Raw genomic sequence first — 17,212 nt, forward strand, 5'->3', positions numbered from 1 at the left:
TCCAACTGGTTAAATACCAGCAACCTTGGTTCTCAACTTTTGTTTTTCCTTAGCCAGCTAGAGCTCTAAATCTGTGAGACAAGTTCAACCTTGGAGCCTTTTTACTCCAATCCGTTGCGATCTTGATCTAACTTCTTTTGGCAAAGTTGTGCACAGGTTCAAGAACAGAAACTTGTTAAAGGGTTCAATTGGCGCGCGGTTCAAATTTTTGGAGAAGAGTTGCAAAGCAAGTAACTGCTTTGTTCTCTTCGCGCCCCGAACCAGAGCACCCTGTGCGACATCGCCGCGTGGCACGCCACCACCGGCATCTCGTTGGCAACCAACCCCCAGCCGTGACGCGACGGGACAGCGCTAGCACTGCCCAATCATGCCAGCAGGCCATCCCTCCTCTCTGTTCCGAATCCCCAGCACCCAATCCCGCTCCACCTCTCCCCTCTCCACGAACGCCACACCGCCGAAGCTCACCGGCGCATGCCTTCGCCTAGTAACCAGCGTGACGCGACCACACGCGCGCGCAGGCCTAGCAGATCCGCGTGCCCAGCAAACCCGCTTTGCCCCCAGCCCCAAATCCTTGCTGCCCAACCAAGGCAAGATTGCGTCCGAGCTCGCCAATGGAGGCGCCGACCAATCGTCGCCGTGACAGAGCACTTCCTTCTCCCTCGATCTTATCCTCTCGCCCGCTCGAGCTCGTTTCCTTCCTCCGAACACTTCCGCGCATCTATAAAAAGGTACCGAAGCCTGTTATCGGAGTTCCCTTCACCACCACCGCCATTGCCGCACTACCTGCTCTGGTTTTCTCCACCGCACTCACCGCCGCACTTGGAGTTGCCACTCCGGCCAGCCCCGCGCAGCGACTCCTTCACCGTCAGCTTTGCCTTGGTTGCCTGGAGCTCGCCGACCTGCTCAAGGAGCCTCTGAGGCCACTGATATGAACCCGCTAGGGGTGATTCCCGATCTTTCGATGAGAGGCGTGGGATAACTCGATTGGTGGATGGAGATGACGTTCACGGCCCGACTACAGCCTTCCAAGCTGCGCCTTAGCAACCGATACACCACCTCCAATGGCTGCCGCGATCTTGTGGAGCGCGTCACCCGGCCACTAGGGCACTCGTCCTGCAAGATATCGAAGAACAAGCAAGAACAAGTATAACAAGCAACTCAATTGCAAATATAGAGATGGAAACCAATCTGAACTCACAAAGTTGGGGTTCCGAATCGAGTAGAACGGATGGTCTAGTCGACACACGCGTCTACAAGGAAGTAGCAATGGCTAAACTTACATCAAAACAAAACTCAATCTGTTCGTGGTGGCTCTAATCCTTATTAATACCTAGGTGGACGACCAGGGGGGTGTTGGGGTCGTGCTCCAACCCTAGGACACGTCCCTAATGGACCCAACTTGATACACGGCCCATCGGGCCAAAATAGGGCGACGCAGCACCTGTGGACAGAAAACCTCTCGGTAGTATTTCGATGATTGCGGTCGCCTCAGAACAGATATGGACATGAGTCTGGATCCATATGAAAATAGACTTCATAAGGATTCCATGGAGTACTTGAACGCCCAAAACGGAGTCCGGATGAGGTCGTGGCGGTCGTTGCAAGTTGGGCCAGAACTGTAGTCCGAATCCAGCACCAAAACATGTTGGATTGGATCTCTTTCTTTCCTTGGGCCAAAAGTGACGTGGTGGCCTGGTGGAGGACGTTAGGAATACTTGGACTTGGCCCCCAATCTACTTCTTTGGTCCTCCATGCCTTCCATGTGTGTTTAACACTATTTTTGATCCATGTATGTATTTCTGAAATTGACAACGAATACACATCATGGTGCAGCATCAATTCATCAAATGTATCACATATAATTATTATAAAGAATTGTTTCACCTCGGAGTCAAAACATGCCAATATGGTTGTATCCGAGCATGTGATGTCCTCATCATTCCAACTGATATGAACCCGCTAGGGGTGATTCCCGATCTTTCGATGAGAGGCGTGGGATAACTCGATTGGTGGATGGAGATGACGTTCACGGCCCGACTACAGCCTTCCAAGCTGCGCCTTAGCAACCGATACACCACCTCCAATGGCTGCCGCGATCTTGTGGAGCGCGTCACCCGGCCACTAGGGCACTCGTCCTGCAAGCAATCGAAGAACAAGCAAGAACAAGTATAACAAGCAACTCAATTGCAAATATAGAGATGGAAACCAATCTGAACTCACAAAGTTGGGGTTCCGAATCGAGTAGAACGGATGGTCTAGTCGACACACGCGTCTACAAGGAAGTAGCAATGGCTAAACTTACATCAAAACAAAACCCAATCTGTTCGTGGTGGCTCTAATCCTTATTAATACCTAGGTGGACGACCAGGGGGGTGTTGGGGTCGTGCTCCAACCCTAGGACACGTCCCTAATGGACCCAACTTGATACACGGCCCATCGGGCCAAAATAGGGCGACGCAGCACCTGTGGACAGAAAACCTCTCGGTAGTATTTCGATGATTGCGGTCGCCTCAGAACAGATATGGACATGAGTCTGGATCCATATGAAAATAGACTTCATAAGGATTCCATGGAGTACTTGAACGCCCAAAACGGAGTCCGGATGAGGTCGTGGCGGTCGTTGCAAGTTGGGCCAGAACTGTAGTCCGAATCCAGCACCAAAACGTGTTGGATTGGATCTCTTTCTTTCCTTGGGCCAAAAGTGACGTGGTGGCCTGGTGGAGGACGTTAGGAATACTTGGACTTGGCCCCCAATCTACTTCTTTGGTCCTCCATGCCTTCCATGTGTGTTTAACACTATTTTTGATCCATGTATGTATTTCTGAAATTGACAACGAATACACATCATGGTGCAGCATCAATTCATCAAATGTATCACATATAATTATGATAAAGAATTGTTTCACCTCGGAGTCAAAACATGCCAATATGGTTGTATCCGAGCATGTGATGTCCTCATCATTCTCCCCTTCTTGGCTGCAAGTCGTCCTCGACTTGCTCTAGTGGCATTCTAAGGTGCTTGTTTTGATGTTGGAGCACGGAGCGACGGCCATGCTGCATGGCCACAACCAGTAATGCTCCCTTTCTTTTGTCTTACCCTGTTGCATATGGGAAAAACTAGAAAAACTTTGCAAGACATTATTAGTGTTAGTGCAGCCCTCTATTTGATCATGGTATTGTAGCCCAAAAGGATATTTCAGCGTGGAGCAAACATAAACTTTATGCACCAAATATTCTCCTTTGCTATCATATTTGCCAATTGCATGAAGCGAACAATGATTAAAACTTGGCAAACCAGAACCAAATTGAAGTTTCTCTTTTAGACAATTTAGATTACACAAAACATCAAATTCAATGTAACCCAAAGTATTTAAAGAGGATAGCAAATTCAGTTCGTCTTGTGCACAAGTAATAGGATGAAAAAGCTTATCTTCAGCACATTTGTATGATTCCAAACCAAAAGTATCACACTTATTCACTACTTGTGGTATAGGAGTAAAAGAATCATCAGCACACAAGTCCTCTTTATCACAAGGAACAGCAAGTAATTCATTTTGTGACAAAGGAAAATCAGCAATGGGTTCCACTATTTGTTGCTCTTCATTAGCATGGAGAGTGGACAAATTTTGGATATAATGGGTCACATCATTCTTGCAAGTATTCACAGATAATAGAATCTCCTTTTCAACATTGAGAGCAAGGCAAAACAATTGACCAATATGTATGTATGATTTGCTTAGCAACAAGGTTTGAATTTCAGAATTGAGCCCTCTCATGAACCTACACATAACATCTTCCATGCACTCATCTAATCCACCATACATGATACAAATTTTAAAATCATGGAAGTATTCTTTCACAGTCCTACTACCTTGCCTCAAGTTGTCTAATTTTGCAAGCAAATAATTAGCATAATATTCAGGAATGAATGCATCTCTAAAAAGAAATTTGAAGTCTTCCCAAGATTCTAGAACTTTGTTGTGCCTACAAATGCGTTTCCATTCAAGCAAAGCATATTCAATCAAAACATTAGAGGCAATATAAATCTTTTGTTTCTCGGACAGGTCATGCTCATCAAATTCATTATCTACTTTTATCTCCCAATCAATGTAAGCTTTAGGATCAAACTTACCATCATATAACGGCAAGTGTTGAATGACATCCTGAATATGAGGGTCTAGTTTCAACAGCTCAAAAATCTCTGTATCACCTGCCATGATTAGTAGAAAACAAGAAACACAAAAATAATATGTATCCTCCTGTCAACTACTAGGATGTGTCGGTTGTAATTCTCTCAAACTCAACTTGTAAAAACAAGCCCTTACAAGTTCTTACCAAGCCAAACAGGAGGTGACGGCAACCAACAAGTCTACAACCGTGGAGTGAAGTGTATCGGTGCCGCAGCAACAAAAAAACCTGTCAAGCTGTAGTCGAATATGTGGAGCTGTAGGTGGGCTTAAGCAAGGAAATATACTAGAACCACGTTAGTTGCAAGCAAATTGAACAAACGCTCAACGACGTTATTGTGCTGGTCCTAGGCTAGTACGTGCTAGAGACGCGAGCCTGGACACAAACGAAATCACTAAGCTGCAGCAAGGAAGGATCACAAGGAGAGGAAAAACAACAAAAGAGAAACCCTTCTCTTCTTTCTTTCTTTCTTTCTTTCTTTCTGTTTTTCTTTTCTTTCTTTCTTTTTTTTTCTCTTTTTTTTTCAAGTATCACAGAGCTCAAATTTTGCAACAAGAGATAACAACCTAGCAATTAATTATTTTCTTGGGAAGGGCGATTCAATAGCAAAGTCAAACAAGTGGCTGTTTTGCAAATCCAGCAGATACGCAAATCTCCAGGGTGATTGCGAAGTGCTCAAAAATAATTTGGGACCAAGGTCAGATCCTTTGGAAAGAGCACAAGTTAAGGTTTCCTAGCTGTATTTAAACTCCTTATTCGGACTCCTAACAAAGGAAATATGGTGCTTTTCTTCTCAAGATGAAACAGGACTCCGAAACGAATTCTGATGTGAACTTGTGGGATTTTCTTTTTGGAGATGGAAGTATGGACGTGGATGAAAGCTCCAAGGATGTGATTTGGTTAATAGTGGTAAACAAAACAAAGGAATTTTGAAAATCCAATCTGATTTGTGGAGAGAAACAAATAAACTCAAATCTGCGATAGTGACACAAACGTGACAAGAACTCGAAACTCTAAACGACTAGACGCTAAGACCAGCAACTTGACACGACGATGCAACCGTTAATTCAATAAGCCCTAACTAAGCAGTAATAGTAAAAGGCTCAAAGGGTTTTTTGGGATTATGGAGAACTAAGATACTAATTTTTTTTGGCCTTTTCTGGACTATAGGAAATTAAAAACAGCAAAGAACTATAAGTCTCTCACCGATAAACCTTGCTCTGATTACCAACTGATATGAACCCGCTAGGGGTGATTCCCGATCTTTCGATGAGAGGCGTGGGATAACTCGATTGGTGGATGGAGATGACGTTCACGGCCCGACTACAGCCTTCCAAGCTGCGCCTTAGCAACCGATACACCACCTCCAATGGCTGCCGCGATCTTGTGGAGCGCGTCACCCGGCCACTAGGGCACTCGTCCTGCAAGCAATCGAAGAACAAGCAAGAACAAGTATAACAAGCAACTCAATTGCAAATATAGAGATGGAAACCAATCTGAACTCACAAAGTTGGGGTTCCGAATCGAGTAGAACGGATGGTCTAGTCGACACACGCGTCTACAAGGAAGTAGCAATGGCTAAACTTACATCAAAACAAAACCCAATCTGTTCGTGGTGGCTCTAATCCTTATTAATACCTAGGTGGACGACCAGGGGGGTGTTGGGGTCGTGCTCCAACCCTAGGACACGTCCCTAATGGACCCAACTTGATACACGGCCCATCGGGCCAAAATAGGGCGACGCAGCACCTGTGGACAGAAAACCTCTCGGTAGTATTTCGATGATTGCGGTCGCCTCAGAACAGATATGGACATAAGTCTGGATCCATATGAAAATAGACTTCATAAGGATTCCATGGAGTACTTGAACGCCCAAAACGGAGTCCGGATGAGGTCGTGGCGGTCGTTGCAAGTTGGGCCAGAACTGTAGTCCGAATCCAGCACCAAAACGTGTTGGATTGGATCTCTTTCTTTCCTTGGGCCAAAAGTGACGTGGTGGCCTGGTGGAGGACGTTAGGAATACTTGGACTTGGCCCCCAATCTACTTCTTTGGTCCTCCATGCCTTCCATGTGTGTTTAACACTATTTTTGATCCATGTATGTATTTCTGAAATTGACAACGAATACACATCATGGTGCAGCATCAATTCATCAAATGTATCACATATAATTATGATAAAGAATTGTTTCACCTCGGAGTCAAAACATGCCAATATGGTTGTATCCGAGCATGTGATGTCCTCATCATTCCAACTGATATGAACCCGCTAGGGGTGATTCCCGATCTTTCGATGAGAGGCGTGGGATAACTCGATTGGTGGATGGAGATGACGTTCACGGCCCGACTACAGCCTTCCAAGCTGCGCCTTAGCAACCGATACACCACCTCCAATGGCTGCCGCGATCTTGTGGAGCGCGTCACCCGGCCACTAGGGCACTCGTCCTGCAAGCAATCGAAGAACAAGCAAGAACAAGTATAACAAGCAACTCAATTGCAAATATAGAGATGGAAACCAATCTGAACTCACAAAGTTGGGGTTCCGAATCGAGTAGAACGGATGGTCTAGTCGACACACGCGTCTACAAGGAAGTAGCAATGGCTAAACTTACATCAAAACAAAACCCAATCTGTTCGTGGTGGCTCTAATCCTTATTAATACCTAGGTGGACGACCAGGGGGGTGTTGGGGTCGTGCTCCAACCCTAGGACACGTCCCTAATGGACCCAACTTGATACACGGCCCATCGGGCCAAAATAGGGCGACGCAGCACCTGTGGACAGAAAACCTCTCGGTAGTATTTCGATGATTGCGGTCGCCTCAGAACAGATATGGACATGAGTCTGGATCCATATGAAAATAGACTTCATAAGGATTCCATGGAGTACTTGAACGCCCAAAACGGAGTCCGGATGAGGTCGTGGCGGTCGTTGCAAGTTGGGCCAGAACTGTAGTCCGAATCCAGCACCAAAACGTGTTGGATTGGATCTCTTTCTTTCCTTGGGCCAAAAGTGACGTGGTGGCCTGGTGGAGGACGTTAGGAATACTTGGACTTGGCCCCCAATCTACTTCTTTGGTCCTCCATGCCTTCCATGTGTGTTTAACACTATTTTTGATCCATGTATGTATTTCTGAAATTGACAACGAATACACATCATGGTGCAGCATCAATTCATCAAATGTATCACATATAATTATGATAAAGAATTGTTTCACCTCGGAGTCAAAACATGCCAATATGGTTGTATCCGAGCATGTGATGTCCTCATCAGCCCCTGTCTCGCCGGATCGCCGCCGCCAGTTTCCGCGATGCCGACTCGAGCCGCCGTTGTTCCTCGTTCCGCCTCGGCTTCTTTCTTCCCGACGCCGAGACCTCATCAGTAGGACTGGAGGTGAGCTGCCGACCCCTTTCCAGCTCTTCCTGACCCTGAATCGTTCGCGAAAGCGACCGAACCTTGTCCGCCTCGCCCGAGGGCTCGGTTGTGTCTTTTCTTTTGACTGAGGGTATGTGTGTTAAATTCCGAGAACTTCTCTGTGTTAAATCTTAGGATCCCGGTACAGTTATTCTTTAAGTCTAAGGGTCAGATCGTAAGTTTTTCCCGATCCGACTCTTTTAACTCGAATTAAATCGATAGAAACTTGGAAAATTACATCTTAAATTGAGGAAAAATCAGAAAAATGTGAAATCACTTTGGTTGGAATCCTCGTTCTGAGTAGAATCCAATAAAGTAGGTTTCGCACCTTTTTCTGTAGTTTTGCTACAGTTTTGGGTTTAAATCCTTGCTAATACTGTTGAAATCACCATCTAAGTGTCTTATCCTTGCATTGCATCTCGTGTAGAACTAAGCGTTGCCGACGGCACCTACGAACTGCATCAAGTGCTTGACGAGGACCCTGCTGCAGAGCTACTCCAAGCCAGAGCAGAGCCATTGTTGAACCCGCCGAAGGCCCTAAAGCTAACTTAGCATGTGAAGGCAAGCCCCGGAGCATAACCCGATTTTTCTAAACTTGTGCATGCCTTCTGTTGTTAATGTTTGTGCATTTACGTTTACAGGAGTTGTTTGGAAACTCTAGTTGCATGATCCTAGGTTCCTTTGTTCTGAATACTAGTATGACAGGATCTCAAGTAGCTGCTTTGCTTAAATAGGACTCGGTAAAAGTCGAGTGATTTCCTGTCACTCGCGAGTTATAGGAGTTGCTTGCCTTCTTTTTGCAACAACTATAAGGACGATGGACGGGGCAGGGCCTTGTGAATTGTTTTGGTGGTCGGTGGATTGCCCCGTCTGTCTAAATAAATTTGACTAAGGTTGAGATGTGCTAGTGTTCATGATCAAGTGTTTGAACAGTACTAATCTCATACCTAGTATGGGATGGGGAAGCCTAGTGCCTGATTGAACCGGCAAGTGGCTTATACCCCTGCTATCCTTGGAACGTAGTTCCCATGGTGCATCATGTGGGTGCAAGTGCGGTCACAGTATGGTAAAGATCGGGACTGTGGAGCATTGCATGCCAAATGTGGTTTGGACCTGACACGCGCCTGGGAATTGATGGGGACGGAAGCTATCCTTTGTGGTGAGCGGATGTCGTGGGATTATTTCCATCATGCATGGTTAAAACTCGGATCGATTCCTCTGCCTCTCACAGCTTGAGACTACTTGATCACTATGCTACATTGAGTAAGAAGAGGACATGTTGATGATGCTAATGCTGATGTTTTCTATTAATTGTTTGTATAACCATGCTTGTTTAGTATGAGTTGCAAATGTAGAATGGTTAATGAACTAGAACTCATGGCTAAAATGTTGAAAGTAAGGATCCACCACTAGTCGCTTTTGGCAAAACAACCCCTTTGGCCAAACAGCCTGCATGTCTAGGTGTTGGTGGATTAGTACCACCGACGGGTAAGTCTTGTTGAGCGTAGTCACTCAGCCTTGTTGTGGCTTATCTTTTCAGGTTTTGTTTTGGAAAAAGGTACCGCTTGGCCCTCCCAGCTCCCTTCGGGATGGACGGTCAAGTGGGCTCCCTCCTCGGACGGCGAGGATGGAGGTTACTGATGTCGTGACCGGCTTCGTCACGGTGTCGGGCATCGACGTTTAGTTACCGTTGTTTATTTCCGTTGCTGAACATTTTGCAAACTTGTGTCGAATTTCAAACTCTTTTGTTGTAATAAACTCATGCACTTGTTAAAAGAATGGAATGTTGTAATTTCTGCAACTGCTCACTCTCGGGTGAGTCCGCTTTCGCGATCCTGTAGCGTGGTTTCATCGGAAAGAATCCGACAGACGACCAAATTGGCTTGATTAAGGTGCACGATCGCATGTCAGGCGACTTAAGTGTGCTTTAGCCGAGTTAATTTGGGCGGTTCTGCTACAGTGAAGTTTCATTTTGCATCACCGATGGACAGATAGCAAATGAAACTGATTGCATGTTATTAATTGGACCAGTAATTTCATTCTTTTATCTGCAACTTATTGTGTTATTAATGTTATTATTATGATTTTCAGCTGAGGATATTGCAGTCCCACTAAGTGCCTTCATTCCTCTTGATGAATATAGTCCTTCAATCATATGAATGTGTTCTGTGTAAATGTGCAACTGAGGAAACATTGGAGCACCTTTTCCTCCACTGCCCCTTTGCTCAAGCATGCTGGTTGATTCTTAACCTGCAAGTTCCGCATGGAGTCTTTCAAAGATCAGCTGGGTATCCCTTCCTTCATGGGCGTTATCATTATTATGAGTTGGTGTGTTTGAATGTCAAGAAACGATTTCAGAGGAATTCAACAGTCAGTCTTAACATAAAGAATTTTCTCTAGTTCTTATGGAGTAAAACTAGCCCGAGTTGTATCATCTTTGCTTCTTAAGTTTTGTTTTGTAAAACATGTTTCTTCCTCTTTTATTAATATATAATCAGTAGGAGACAACCCTTCCTGTTTCATTTTTTTAAAAAAAAAAGCAGCAGCCAACAACGCACAACAATGAGCCAGTCAAAACAAGATAAGCAAGTCTTTCAAGACCCTATCACGTGGGACCATTCGAGTTCCCCACTGGCATTACATATTTACATAAGATTGGCGATTGAACGAAAACGGGAGGTAGGTCCAAACATCCCAGCTAACGTTGCGCTTGAACGAAACCAGGCATGCCTTCTTTAGAATACCAACAAGGATTATATTACAGATGACATGACGTAGAGGCGAAATTCCTGGATTTGCCGGTGCCTGGCTCCGCATTTCATGGAAGGCTAAGAAATTTAACCTATGACCTGCAGTCAGGATGATACTACTGCATATTGCTTAGTAATGCATATTTCCGAGGTACGAGGCTTCAGGGAGTGGCCACATTTTCCTTGGCAAGTGGAGCGATCTCCTCGCCCTCGATTCCTGCCTGACTTCCCTCGACCCCGAGGCCAAGAAGCACCTCCTCCCACTTCTTTGCCGGCCCCTGAATCAGAGATGGGAGGGGGTTATCCTTATTTTCACAAGAGTAGCTGCAAGGTACCGTTTGAGAACTTATTAGTTATTAGCATCTGTGCCTACCTTCCAGGACAGGTCCTGCGCCATGCAGTTCTGAACCATCACATGGAACGCCGGGGTGTTGTACTGTTTCAGAGCTCGTGTGACAGTCAAGCCGACTGCTGTGACGTCAGCTGGATCGACAGTTTCACACTACAGGATAGCAAAGGCTATGATCAAGGACTATTTCTTGAGCGTAAGAGCAAAAGAGTCAGTGATTGCCTACTATTCTTTACCTCGACGTTGAACGAACCCATGTGGAATCCGGTGATGCCCTCCTTAACTGTGTCTACAAGTCCTCCGGTTGATGAACATATTGGAATCTGAAAAAATGCAATTTTGACGTTGATGGTCATTTTTCCCACTTTCTCTACTTTAATAAGTTGTATTTTCTAACACATTATAGAAAATCAAGATATAACATGATAAGAAAGAAATTTCTACTAATATTTTGACTTTATGTACTCAAACTGGAAATGTAACAAGGCAAGTTAGAAATTCTTACCACCCCATATCTCATCCCTTGCAACTGAATGAGACCACAGGGCTCAAACCTACTTGGGACAATGATGAAGTCAGCCCCAGCAAACATCATATGCGCCAATGGTACGTTGAATTTTGCTATGCCTCTAGCATTGTTTGGATATTTCACTTCCAGCAGCGTCAATTCCTCCTCCATTTTCTTCTTTCCCGTACCCTGAAGAGCAAAAGAAAATTTTCTCAGCAGCCATCAGCTTGCATTATGGCATGTGAAAGCATTAGAATCACTTATTAATTGAAACATACAAGAACAATTATCTGAACATTCTCGCCCACAAACTCCGGAATGGCTGAAATAAGTATGTCTGATCCTTTCTGTTCTTCAAGACGGCCAACAAAAACTATAACTGGGATGCTGGAGTCCACAGGCAATCCAACTTCAGCTTGCAACCTTTCTTTATTTAGAGCCCTTGCTTCAGTTACCTGACAAGTTATTTCATTAAGGAAAGAAATTTCCATATGTGGTAAGAACGGGCATGTCATCATAGTGACCTTACCGTTGTTGCGTCATATTTCACACTGATGTACTTATCTGTCGCAGGATCCCATTCATAAACATCCATGCCATTTACAATTCCAGTTTCAAGGGGCTTTGTGCGAAGGACACCATCCAACTCAACACCTTTATCTGGGCCAGAGGTGAGTTCCTTGACATAATGTGGACTGACTGTTAGAACCAGATCACTCTCCATGATCCCTCCCTTCATCCAGTTAATCTTTCTACCTAATACAGGCTTAACATGCCTGCAAACATTCACATTCTACCAATGTCAAAGAAGCCAGAAGAACATACAGATATCTAATGAAGCAATAGAACATGAAGCCCCATAGGCCATACCCATCAAGAAAATCAAATGACGGCAAGAAACTGTCAGGTAGATTAAGAAGATCGAAGTCTGCTCTGGCAAATCGACCTTGATAGGCAATATTGTGAATACAGAAAGCAACCTACAAGATCACAGTTAACAAACAAAAACAGGTAAAAATGAACATCTGTGAAGCAAGAATACAAAAAAATAATCATTCGCTACTCCCCCACAAATTTATTGCACGAGATTGCTTAAAATTTAAAAAACAAAAGAAGGAAATGGGATACCTTAGCATTTGCATAAATTCCATTTGCCTTGTACATGTTCTTCAGATAGCATGGCAGAACTGCAGTGTGCCAATCATTTGCTACGAAGACAACATCTTCTCCTGATTACAAGGAAAAAAGGGTTGAATGCTAGTAAGCAAGAGAGTGCGGCCATGTTAGTTCATCTAATAGACAAGACCTACCATATGGTCCAGAGAAATATTCAGAATTGTTGAGATTGAGAACTCTTGGAGCCTCCAATGCAGCCTAAAAGATAACTAGATTAGAAGAAACTTCACTAAAATAATATAAAACAGAGAAATTGGTTTGGTTGCAGTGTGCTCTAAATGATCAAAAGATGATTTGCCCTAAACTTCAAACTAAAGTCAGTGGCTAAATGTATCCTAAGTTCCAGACCCAAGCCAACAAATTAATTACTAAGTGAAAAGATCTACTGAGCTTCTGCACCAACCAATTCACTCAATAGTATAGCATATTGAGGAAATGTGGGAATACATTAATATTAAACACATTCTCCAACCTCTGTTTTCCATCAAAACGATGGCATCAACTTGAAAAGTTGATAAAAAACAATGAATAGACGCATCGTCTTTTCTTTGGACAATGTCATCTTCATCCGCCATTCACGAAAAAAGGTCTTACCAGTTACCAACCTAACCCACAATGTAACCATGCAAGCCTAGAAAACTTGGCCACTTGGGTAAGCATTACCTTGCCAAGCTTTTTCCAGATTTCATTTTGAAAAAAAAAAAGACTGTGCCTTGCCCACATGAACTAATCATGTTTAATAAGCTATTAGATATAACATTAGTGATTAGAATTCACTTAGTATATACCTAAATGCTGCAGTAAACTAATGCATGGAAGTTATGATATCAATAGGCTTTGATAATCAAATAGTCAAAAAGATGTGTTATCAGAAGAGCAAATGCCACAAGGTACAGTCACACTTGCTACTCAAGAAAATATGGAACAGCATTAGTCTGACAATAACATACATGGTTTTTCTCACCGAACACAAAAGGTAAATTCACTATCAACAATGATGAAAATTGCAGTTACTAAAGCAAAGCTATAAAAAGTACATTTGTTAGGCTGCTCATGCTAGTTTGCGTGAAAATTAGTGAAACTAGGGATGGTGGGGTGGGGTGGTGGCAAGGAAGCAGTAGAGGGGACAAAGGGAAATTTTCAGTGTGGTAACGTTGCCTATATGACAAGGTGAAAACGGCACATCAAACAATCTTTAGTGTTGGAGTTGCTTCATTTGGGCTGCAATGGTTGTAACAGAAAATACGAAGTGCCAATCTTTTCAGTAACAAATATCTAAACCCCATCCAGTAGTATTTGTTCAGATGCATCATCTATTGTGTATTATAAATAGGAAAACATAATTTTACAACAAGGTTTGTAGTAAGGGTTTCTAGGAGTCTAACAGATCAAGAGTTGCCAAGGATTACTTAAAGAAAACCTTAAATTAGGAAAGAGAATGCATGGATTTGCTAAGCATATGGAAATGTAAATAAACTGGATTACTTACAAGGCACAAAAGGCAGAACCTCAACTGGTTATCTCGATAGTCAGTTCCAGTAGTTGGACCATACAGTTTTGCTCCAGTCTTGCCCCATACCTAGAGAATATGATTCAAATGCAATATTGAAAGGTCATCACACTTGCTTAGGTTATTCAATAAGCATGCAACAGTGCAATTCAACAGACCTTTTCAAGAAACATAGGATGATCGACAAAAACACGATCAACTCCTCTTTTGTAGCAGTGGAAGAACCGAACTGTTTCTACCGTGTCACCAACATTTACCTGTGCAAGTGAAATATTTTTCAGGCTTTTAGCATATAAAATATCATCAAGCAGCTACAAGTTGAATACAAACCAAATAGCAAAACAGAGAAACTAAAAAGTATACCTCAACAAGGACATTTGTATCCCATGCATCCTTGTATTGATCGTAGCGAGGAGCTATCGTCATGACTCGGTGTCCCATAGCCTATAAAAAAATGATATGTGCATAGTGTAAAGCATATAACAAAGCCTGCATTAAGCATCGTTACAGTAAGCAGAAACAAGGGTGATCAGTGATCACATACTCTCAATTGGATCTAATTACATAAGAGTGGCAAGGAACACCGGAATACAACTGGTTGCACCATGGACTCAAGCTTTGGAACTTGTAGGTATCAAAATAGCAATGTATTGCAAGAATACTTACAGCCAGAGCTGGGGGCAGTCCCCCTACTACATCACCAAGGCCACCAGTTTTGCACCATGGGTGCACTTCAGTTGCAACAAAAACAATGGTCATTCCAGTAGAACATACAATAGGTGCCCGGGACCTAGTAGCCTTTGGATGAATTCCATTATTTGTAGCTCTTCTTTTGGCCAGATGTGTCTTACTTCGCGTGGATTGGGAGCGCTTGCTTAAGAACGTAACTCCACCACAACATTTTTGGAATTGCATGTGAGGTCCCTGTTTCAGTGCACTGGGCCTATTTGTTTGGTAAGAACCATAGGCAGATATTGAACCCATCGTTGCAGCCATTCAATGGTGACCTGTCAAATTCCAAATGAAGATCATAACTTGTTCATGTTATTCCGGTTCAGGGAAACATCAAAACTGCATTGCCTAAGTACATATTCTAAATGGAGAGCGGCACAAATATTTTTATGTTAAGTATTTATAATATCACAAATATGAGTCTGAAATTAAAAAAAATAGTCATCATGAAATGGTAGACAAAAAGGAAGATAAAGAATATGTTGATGTAGAACAAGTGTTCATGAGACTAGATCCAAGTATAACTATTTGAGGTTCAAGTGCTTGACTGATGAGAATAGTCAAACTTCAGATGCTGAAGTTATTCAAGGCGACTAATTTGCTAGCTTAGTAGCCCCATACCATAAATGGCCTGCAGTGCACTCTGAGACACCATCAAGGGAAGGCTAGTTTTCCTTTAATGTAGGATGCGGCCACATTCATTTGCCCAAGATTCTAAGTCTATGCGAAAAGTTAGTGAGGTTTCTGAAATCTAAATCTCCATACACTTCAGCACCCTCATGGGCTAGCTTAGTTACCCAGTTCGGTCATTTTTACTCAGACACAGTAAGGAAAGAGGAAATAACCTTTTTACACCAAAAAATTTGGTCTTTTTAAATTTTAGCTTAGTAGGTTACCTTGATTCAGCAAGTGTGACTACCTACAAGGTAAAATAAATAAGAAAAGAAAAGACTTCCTCATGGATGAGTTCTACTTAAACAAACTATAATGCATATTACTCAACTGAAATAGAAGATTTTATTCGTCCAAAAAAAAGATTGGTTTGTTGGGGGGAAAGAAACGGGAGATTTTTCGTAATGAGAAGGACCACACATGGAGAGATATTTTTTTTTAAAAAAAAAGAAATGTTTACATTTTACTGATGAGATTTTCTTTTAAAATTTTGATCGGGTAGCATAGGGTCCGACCCTGCAAATTAGAGTGTGACAAAAACATAGCAAACCATAACTATCACAATTCACAAATGTCGCTGTCCAAGCAACCTACTGCCATGTTCATGTCGATAAATAAGTGGACCAGGTGGTCTTGACATTCTCTTACTTTCTTTTTATTATGAGCCGTCATGGCATGCAAAGTATCCAGATTCCGAGATTCAAACAACACGAAGAACAGTGCTGAAAATAAGTGCAAACAGTTCAGAAACCCAGATCCTGGCATCACAAAAGTATGCATGTGGGGGCATGTAAGAAAAGAATATAGATTCCCGTAAGAAATTGGTTCCTGATACCGAAACATCATATCAAGAATACTCACTGATCACAAGTGCCTCTCGAGAAGTTTAGCTACGCAACAAGTTTTTTTTTTTCTGGACAAGCTGACCCAAGACTACTTTCTCAGACCCTCTGACCAACTACCTACCTGAGTACCTGTGAAGTGGGAGCAAAGCAAAACGGTCGAGCATAACAGAGAACCTACTACCCTCCCGCGTACTGAAGCCGTAGCTCACAAGATCGAGAGCGTGCAGGAGCAGGAGGCACGGGATGGGGGAGGAATGAGCTTCAGTTGGTTCAGTGTGAAACAGTAAACAAATAAATCCAATACCTAATTTCCTCCACCCTCCTCGAATAGTCGAACCCCAAAACCAAGAAACAATCGAACTGCAGCAGCACATTATACCCTCACTGCTCCAATCGAACTGCATTTCTGGGGGTGGGGCGGAAGAAGAAGAGGAAGAAGGCTAAAAAAAATGGGAATGCCGGATACCTTGCGCTGCTCGGCTGCGCCGCGGTGACTGCAACCGCGGGAGGAAGAAGGCGAAGCAGCGGCTGGCTCGCCAAAGCGGCTTGGGGGAGTGCGGACTGCAGGGCGCGGGCGGAGGGAGGGAGGCTCGCTCAGGTAGAAGTAGAAGTAGAAAGGAGAAGCAGGCGGCGACGGAGCGAGGAGGGCCAGGAAAAGATCGCGCGCGCCACAGCGGCCACACGATGCCTGCGCAGGCACGGCCACCACACACGGGCGCCCAGGCCTCGGCAGCGTACCCGGGCCGCACCGGAGCGACCGACGGGTCCGAGGGGGCGAGGAGGCGAATATGCCGAGGCGAGGCGTGAAGCAGGGGAGCCTCGGGGCGCGCCAGGCGGCACGAGGGCCGTCGGTTAGCTGGGCCCAGCGGGGGGAAAAAGAGCGGAGAACTCGTGGCCTTCCCCGTGCGCGGCGGGGGGCGCGCGGATCAGGGTCTCAGTCTCAGGGAACAGGGGCGGGGGGGCGCGGGGGAGCGTGAGCCGTTGGTTCGGGGAGGGTGGCGTCGGCTAGCGGGATGGGACAGCGGCCGATGGCGCAGCGTGTTGGTGGACGCGGGGAAAAGGACGCCGGGA

General features: G+C 44.3%; 1 protein-coding gene across 1 annotated transcript; it reads right to left on the reverse strand.

Annotated features, from left to right (window-relative positions):
• Nucleotides 1–10,162: 10,162 nt before the first annotated feature.
• LOC117844562 (granule-bound starch synthase 1b, chloroplastic/amyloplastic) lies at nucleotides 10,163–16,766 on the reverse strand. The gene is made up of 14 exons (XM_034725264.2): nucleotides 16,608–16,766; nucleotides 14,559–14,899; nucleotides 14,256–14,336; nucleotides 14,051–14,149; nucleotides 13,872–13,961; nucleotides 12,517–12,580; nucleotides 12,335–12,435; nucleotides 12,077–12,186; nucleotides 11,736–11,982; nucleotides 11,485–11,661; nucleotides 11,204–11,395; nucleotides 10,935–11,021; nucleotides 10,723–10,851; nucleotides 10,163–10,627 (listed from the first exon to the last, which is right to left on the reverse strand). Exons 2-14 carry the CDS (start codon nucleotides 14,886–14,888, stop codon nucleotides 10,511–10,513), a joined length of 1,824 nt encoding a protein of 607 aa, XP_034581155.1. The 5' UTR covers nucleotides 14,889–14,899; nucleotides 16,608–16,766; the 3' UTR covers nucleotides 10,163–10,510.
• Nucleotides 16,767–17,212: the final 446 nt, after the last annotated feature.

The sequence above is a fragment of the Setaria viridis genome, chromosome 2 (genome assembly GCF_005286985.2).
Source record: "Setaria viridis chromosome 2, Setaria_viridis_v4.0, whole genome shotgun sequence".
NCBI lineage: Eukaryota > Viridiplantae > Streptophyta > Magnoliopsida > Poales > Poaceae > Setaria > Setaria viridis.

Bases quoted from the DNA above. Each gene is read 5' to 3' on its own strand.
- LOC117844562 (XM_034725264.2), bottom strand. From the start codon at position 14,888: ATGGCTGCAACGATGGGTTCAATATCTGCCTATGGTTCTTACCAAACA. The intron at 13,962-14,050 runs GTCTGTTGAATT...CATATTCTCTAG, and splicing joins ATCCTATGTTTCTTGAAAAG to GTATGGGGCAAGACTGGAGC. The intron at 12,581-13,871 runs GTAAGTAATCCA...GTTATCTTTTAG, and splicing joins GGTTCTGCCTTTTGTGCCTT to GCTGCATTGGAGGCTCCAAG.